At 50.6% G+C, this 7,287-nt stretch overlaps 1 protein-coding gene across 4 annotated transcripts in view; it reads left to right on the forward strand.

Moving 5' to 3' along the window:
• Positions 1-7,068, forward strand: part of XYLT2 (xylosyltransferase 2) — a 34,606-nt gene extending 27,538 nt beyond the window's left edge. For 2 of the 4 annotated variants that reach the window (XM_083430013.1, XM_083430014.1), the window contains exons 10-11: positions 528-861; positions 4,340-7,068. In XM_083430013.1, the coding sequence (XP_083286139.1) occupies positions 528-861; positions 4,340-4,662 (657 nt within the window). In that variant the 3' untranslated portion in view covers positions 4,663-7,068. The remainder of the gene's footprint in view (positions 1-527; positions 862-4,339) is intronic. The other 2 variants (XM_083430015.1, XM_083430016.1) reach the window with 1 other exon arrangement.
• The last annotated feature ends 219 nt before the right edge of the window (positions 7,069-7,287 follow it).

A 7,287-nucleotide genomic window follows, 5' to 3' on the forward strand; every position in this document is an offset into this window, starting at 1 on the left:
GACACAAATATTGTAAGCTTTCCTCATAGGGAAGCTCTTGCACCCCTTTGATTGTTTTGGTTGCCCATTTCTGGAAAATATTCCAGTGTCTTTTGGTCTGTTGTCAACTTCTTAGTACAGTCATACCTTGGGTTACAGGTGCTTCAGGTTGCGTTTTTTCAGGTTACGGACCCTCCAAAACCCAGAAGTACTGGAATGGGTTACTTCCGGGTTTCGGCGGATGCGCATGTGCAGAGGTGCTAAATCGCACTTTGTGCATGCACAGAAGCACCGAATTGCAACCCGTGTGTGCGCAGTTGCGCCGCTGCGGGTTGCAAAAGTGCATCCTGCACGGATCACGTTCACAACCTGAATGTCTACTGTACAACCATTGTTGGCCCAAGCCCTCTCTTTGGGGCAGGTTCTAAGTGTTATATCTGGCTATTGGAGAGTCTACCATAGCATGATGAAAAACGAGTTTATTAATTATCCCATAGTGTGTGTGTGGTGTTTCCCATTCTGAGTGTTCCTCTCCTTCCCTCCCGCAGGTAGGTACCGAGTGGGACCCAAAAGAGAGGATCTTCCGCAATTTTGGTGGCTTGATTGGACCTTTTGATGAGCCAGTGGCCATGCAGAAATGGGCCCGGGGCCCCAACCTCACAGCCACCGTCGTTTGGATTGACCCCACCTATGTCATTGCCACCTCCTACGACATTGCAGTGGACGCAGAGGCAGAATTCACGCAGTACAAGCCTCCCCTCAACCGGCCTCTTCGCCCAGGTGTGTGGACCATCCGACTCCTCCAGTTCTGGGAGCCCCTGGGTGAGAGCCAGTTCCTGGTTGTCCCACAGACCTTCAACCGCAAGCAGCCTCTCAGGAAAGGTGAGGGGGGGAGCTAAGGGGGGGGGGAGGGAACTGTTGCTTTGCAGTTCCCAAACAAAAGCATACACTCCAGCCCATGCTAGCTTTGTGCTGAGTGTCCCTGTGTGATACTCCTGTTTCTAAATCCACGCTTGTCTCATTCACGCATTGCATTTGTGGCAGTGCACAAAAAAACATAATATTCGAGTAGGCCGTCAGAAGTCGGTTTTGACTTCACGGTTCTTTTCTTCGGGCCCGTCTGCAGTTGCGCTCTCCGTGTCCTCTTGAGGTGGTTCTCAAGCAGCCTTCTCACATTTATACTTGTGATTTTAAATCTCTGCAGCACGGGGTAATATGCACTGCACAAACCTGAACCTGGTCAAAGGGTTCTGCAGTGCAGTCCTAAAGCACATTTATTTGAAAGTCTTTTGAGGAAACCTACTCCCAAGTAAGCATTAATAGGATTGCAGCCCTAGAATTTCAGTGAAGGGGTGACACGTGACAGTGGCAAGAACAGCCAGGGGTACCTCCCACCACCCAAAAGTCATGGTGCGTGGTACCTCTAAACATGCACAGTTTGGTTTTAGGGGAATGTTAGTAGAGCCTGTGATGGCTGCCTCTATTTCCTGTAGGATGGACAGCTTGGCCCCCTAAAAGCCAATGAACTGAGGTGGTGGTCCAGACATGAGGTATACAGCGTATCTTAACAGCTTATGCACACTCTGGCACCTCTCTCATCCCTTTATTTTTGCTGCATGTGCCTCTGTGGAATTACTTGCACAGCCTGAGCCTACCCATGCTGCATGCTGCTTTTTGAGTGAGCTTGCACAGGGTTTTATTGAAGAGTGTGTATGTGGAACAAAGGGAGAAGGAAGTCAGGGCCTTCTTTTGTATTTTAAGCAAGCAACTCGGCACCCCCGGGATTTCAGGAAATCAGCTCTCTGTTATCCTCCACAATTGCTGGCTGGGGAGTCGGGGAGGGGGTAAACAATTTGGGGGAAAGGAAGAGGCTGCCAGGGAACGTTCTCTCTCAGCGCAACACGGTGAGGCGAGTAGCGAAAACGTGGGAGGCTGGTGGAAGGGCAGAGCAGCAGGCACTGGAGGAAGGGAATTGTTGAGGCAAAAGGAGGGGGGGGGGAGAACCCACGGATCCCATTGTGCTCCTTGTCAAGAGGGGGGAAAGGAAGCCGCTTGAGTCGGGAGAGTGAGCAGTTAGACTGTGTGCAAGTGGCAGTGGCTCTAGCAACACAGGAGCTTTCTTAAGCAAGGAAACATGCACACAAATCTTGGCTCAGCTGGAGGTGAGCTGAACCCTTCCTTCCCTCTCCACCAGCGGAAGGGGACAAGGCAGGCAAGCCGGTTCGCCCACCACCTGACTGCTGGTCTGAGGGACCAGGCAAAGCGTAGGGCAGCTGCCACTGCTCCTGTCCCACCCAAGATACAGTGCAACCCCTGCCCGCGGCGGTAGGCAGACCAACCTTCTGTTTGTTTCAGCTGCAACAAGTAAGGCAGGCCAGCTTCCTGTAAGAAGTGATGGCGTTTCCCTGCTTCTGTGCTCAGCTTCAAGGCAGCGTTGGTTGCTTCTGCCTTGCCATCGGCTTGGCTGCTTCACCGTTCTTCCTGACTCCTTCCTGTCCAATTAGAAGACAGAAAGAAAGTGGAGCAGTTCAGTGGAGGCAAATGAGGGAGGGAGGGGCAATGCAACTTAATGCTGATTTTCTTTCCTTGCTTTTCCTGGCCTTGGTGGCCTGCCCCACCTAGAGACAGGCTATACAGTGGTACCTCGGGTTAAGTACTTAATTCGTTCCGGAGGTCCATTCTTAACCTGAAACTGTTCTTAACCTGAAGCACCACTTTAGCTAATGGGGCCTCCTGCTGCTGCCGCGGCACTGGAGCATGATTTCTGTTCTCAACCTGAAGCGAAGTTCTTAACCCGAGGTACTATCTCTGGGTTAGCAGAGCCTGTAACCTGAAGCGTATGTAACCTGAAGCATATGTAACCCGAGGTACCACTGTATCTTGCCCAGGGGTCAGAAGACTAGCCCCTCAGTGCCATAATCCAGTTCGGTTAGGGAGAAAGCGCTCAGCAGTCTGCCAGCTAAGGCAAGCAGCACAGTTTGCTTTTCCTCAATAACGAGCCGGCAAGAGCAGTAACCGAACATCAGTGATGGCCGGTGCTGTGATTCACTGGGTGGCTGCCAAGTTGTGGGGAAAGGCGTCCCCGACTTTACCTTTCTTTTCCAGGAGGTAGCCGGGGGCGGCAGGCTCCCCACAGAGAGCACCATGCAGGCACCTAGCTGCTAAATGGGTGGCCCTCCTAGTTGCCAATGGCATGAGGGACAAGCATCCGTTCTGCACCTGTGAGCAGTGACCACCTCTCTCTGGCTGCTCCCACCTAAAGTCATGCTGTGAGCACCTGCAGCACTGCCTAGCTCAGGCATAGGCAAACTTGGCCCTCCAGATGTTTTGGGACTACAAATCCCATCATTCCTAGCTAACAGGACCAGTGGTCAGGGATGATGGGAGTTGTAGCCCCAAGACATCTGGAGGGACAAGTTTGCCTGTGCCTGGCCTAGCTACCTGCCTCACAGCCCACCAGTGTTGAGGATGCGGAATGGATCTGAAATATGGCAGGCCCCCCTTTTTATTGACTTTCTGCTGGCTTCTGAAGAGGCTCCAGTTTAGCATTCCCTTGATCTCTTGACCCAAGACTCCTGTTTTTAAGCACTGTGCTGTTTCAATGGGATCGTTTAATTTTGGGTGTTTGTGCTTTAATAACCATGCAATTGTTTTTAAACTAGGAAACTGCTCAGAAGCATGTTTTGGCGTTAACGCTGTATGTAAATCAATGCAGTAATAGTAATTAATCAGGCCAGGTGGTATCCAGGGCTAGTCCTAGTTGGTGGTGGAGGTGGGGAAATCCACTGAAGTTAATGGATGTGACTAGCTTGGTTCATTAGTTTCAGTGTGCATCTACTCCTGAGTAGGACCAGCACTGGATTCCCTAAAATAAAAAAACAATGATAATAAATTACAGTGGTACCTCTGGTTAGGTACTTAATTCGTTCTGGAGGTCCGTTCTTAACCTGAAACTTAACCTGAAGCACCACTGTAGCTAATGGGGCTTCCCGCTGCTGCCGCGCCGCTGGAGCACAATCTCTGTTCTCATCCTGAAGCAAAGTTCTTAACCCAAGGTACTATTTCTGGGTTAGCGGAACCTGAAGTGTCTGTAACCTGAAGAGTATGAAACCCAAGGTACCACTGTAATGTATTATTATGAGCCTAGAGCAGGTATGGGGGACCTTTTGCCCTCCAGATGTTGCTTGCCCAAAAGTCCCATCATCGTTGGCCGTTGGTCATGCTGGAGCAACACCTGGTTCCCCACACCTGGCCTAGAGAAAAGCTTAGCCAAAGCCTGCTTCGTTGGAGGGATTTGCGGCGCACTTGGGCCTGTGTGTGCCCCCAGCTAACTGCCTTTCCCTGTTGTGTTCCGTCCCAGATGATGGCAAGTGGCTTCACGCTGGTCCTCCTCGAAATGAGTACATGGAGCAGAACTTCCAGGGCCTGGCTGGGATCTTGAGCCTCCCCAGCTTGGACGAAACAGGACGAGCCTCCCACCGGCACACGCAGCTCATTGGCAAGGCTCTTGAGAACTGGACGGACAGCAGCATCGGCAGCTTCTGGTCGGTGGCTGCCCTCTGCGTGGCAAGCCCCTCCAGCTGCTCCACCCTGGAGCTCTGTAGCAAAACCTCCTGGAGCTCGCTCTCCCCGGACCCCAAGTCAGAACTGGGGGCCATCAAGCCCGACGGGCGGCTGAGGTAGCAGGGGCCGCCGGCAGCACATTGTTGGGATCAAGGAAGCATCCCCTCGTGGCAGGGTGTGGGGCTGGGCGCACAGGCCCCCTCCTCTCCGCAGGGCGAACGCTCGAGACTTCGTCATCCTGTGAAAATGTACCATCCTCCCGTGAACGGGATCTTCTCCAGCAGAGCAGGAAACTCTTATTGGCTGTCGGCAGCGCAAAGGTGGTGTGGAGGCAGAGGCCCCGCCCACCCGTTCTCAGGATTGGCTGGAGAGACGGTGAAGCGGATAGGGGAGGGGCTACCTGTATTTACACGAGTCCCGAGCATTGGAAGCTCTCTCTAGTCTAGCAGGTGAGCTCTCAGCTTCGTGGCTGCAGCGCACCTGAGCCGGCGTGCCCTCCTCACCTCTGGGTGATGCTCTGCAAGATCCAGGACTCTTTGTTCCCAAATGGTTGCTGGCAGAGGATTCTGGGAAATGGCCAGGTGGGGGTAGATGGGGGAATGCAGGCAACCAGGCCGTCACTTTAACCGGGTCTGTGTCCTCTTGAGCAGCTGTGCCTGGCTTGGCAGACCTGTTTCTCATCTCCCAAACCCATCCTTTTAGTTCTTATTTTTTTACAAATGTGTTATGTATATATGAGACAAAAGTGCAATAGCGACGGCGGTCATCCTGCCCCTCTGCCTCTAGAGGTGGGGTGGGGAGCATTTCAGTGTTCCCATTGTCTTCTTCTTACACTGTAACATGATTTTGGTCCTCCTTGCTGATTCCGGTAGGGGTGGGGAGAGGGTGGAACATTTGTGTTTCCCTCCTAGCAGTGCTAGGAGCTTAGATCTTGCTGCTGACGTTGGAGAGAGCTTCTCTCTTTTTATTTTTTATTTTTTATTTTTTGCAGCTCCCGGTTAGAAGCAAGGAAGGGGTTTGCCCCCCCTGGCAGCTGTGCCAAGGCTCCCCCTTAATGGAGCTGCCCACTGTGCCAAACCTCCACCACCTGCCAGTCCCCCTTGCACAGTGCCTCATTCTCAAGCCTCGCCATCTACCTTGCCTATTCCCCTTCTCCCTTTGGCTTGAAATCTGGCTGTGTTTTGCGTCTTGGTGGCACATTGCAGACCTGTCCCATCCAAAGGGCCTTATTAAGCCAGGTTTATTAAGGTTTATTATTAAGTCAAGGTTGTCTTGACGTCTGATGCAAGGCAGGAAATCCCTTCATTTGTTTTCCGAATGAATTTTCTTGTCTCTGGATATTTGTTACCCCTGGTACCACTGCCAGAATGGACAGTCAACTCTGACCTTCTTCCTCCCCCCAGTGTGTCAACTGTTCAATGTGGATTTTTTCCCCTTTCCTTTTTTTTTTTTTTTACATTGACAAATCAGGCAGCATCATTTGTGACCTTACACGCCACACACACAGACACACACACACCACCTACACTTACTTTGAATGGCTAATTTAGCCCTCTGAAGCTGTATACTTCCCAGCCAAAAACAGTGTTCCCATGCACAGGGAGTGATCTTAATTCTGTACTGAATGTTGTCCGATGTCCAGTCTTATTTCTTATCCTGATCTGATCTTTCAACTGTATCCCAGTTCCTGAGTAAACCACCCCCAGTTGAACTGGGGAATCAGTGTCTGGGGCCCCTTAATGGTTGCTGTTGAAATAGAAGTGTTAAGACAAAATAGTCTACTTTGGAGAGTATCTCTCTCTCTCTCTCTCTCTCGCGCACACACACACACACGGTCTCTCGTTTTGTTTTAAGTGTGCCATATCAGAAAGAACACACAGACGACTTGACATGATGAGGAGCTGTTGATGCTGCCTCTGGAAAACCTCTTTAGAAGGTGGTCGAAACAGACTTGAGGTTCAGAGTTTTGATACAGTCTCAGTAAGATGTTTGGAAAGTTTTGATCTCAGGGGTTATTTGGTCTGAGCCTTTCAAGGCAGTTAACTTCCCTGCATTTCTTCAAAACGTTCTGCTTCTGTTCTTTATTTTGTTCTTGGATTGGAAGTGCAGATCACAAATGACCTCTGTTTGTTCGTTTGTTTTTTTTTAAAAAAAGTTCTTTGATTTCAAGAGCTGTGCTGGTGCTAAAAAGAATCTTTGAAAATGGAAGATTTTTTTGCGAGTGGGGTTTGCCAGACCCATAGCACACTGATTCTTCTTTGGCCTGAGCTCCTAGTAGGGCTCATTGCCCACCCCTACCCCCAGGGCACAACCTTCTCCGTTTCCAGCGATACAGTGCGATGTCGGGGTACCTTTGTCTGGAAAAGGGACTCATAAAAGCGTGTTGTGCGTTCTGAGCCAAGGGGGTGAACTAGGCAGGGCGTGAATTGAAACCTGTTCCAAAGAACGAGTGCTGAAAGCTTTGTGTTGGAAGCATTATGTTAAAAGTTGTCTTAAATATGCAACACAAATATATCTATATCTCTACGGTGTGAAGAGTGTGAATTCTTGCAGCTGGCTGCCTTTCGTTTCGTTTCAGATTGGGCAGATATGATTAATAGAATTTACACCCCATCACTCATCACAAGCGATCTTGGAGCCAGTCACTTCTCCAGGTGCATTCGAGAAACGTAACATTGGTTCCTTGGGTGGCCTGATGTGTACCAAAAGTGTCTGCTGGCACCAGACTGAGATGTTTGGAGAAAA

The sequence above is a fragment of the Podarcis tiliguerta genome (genome assembly GCF_965153285.1).
Source record: "Podarcis tiliguerta genome assembly, chromosome: 2".
Classification (NCBI taxonomy): Eukaryota; Metazoa; Chordata; class Lepidosauria; order Squamata; family Lacertidae; genus Podarcis; species Podarcis tiliguerta.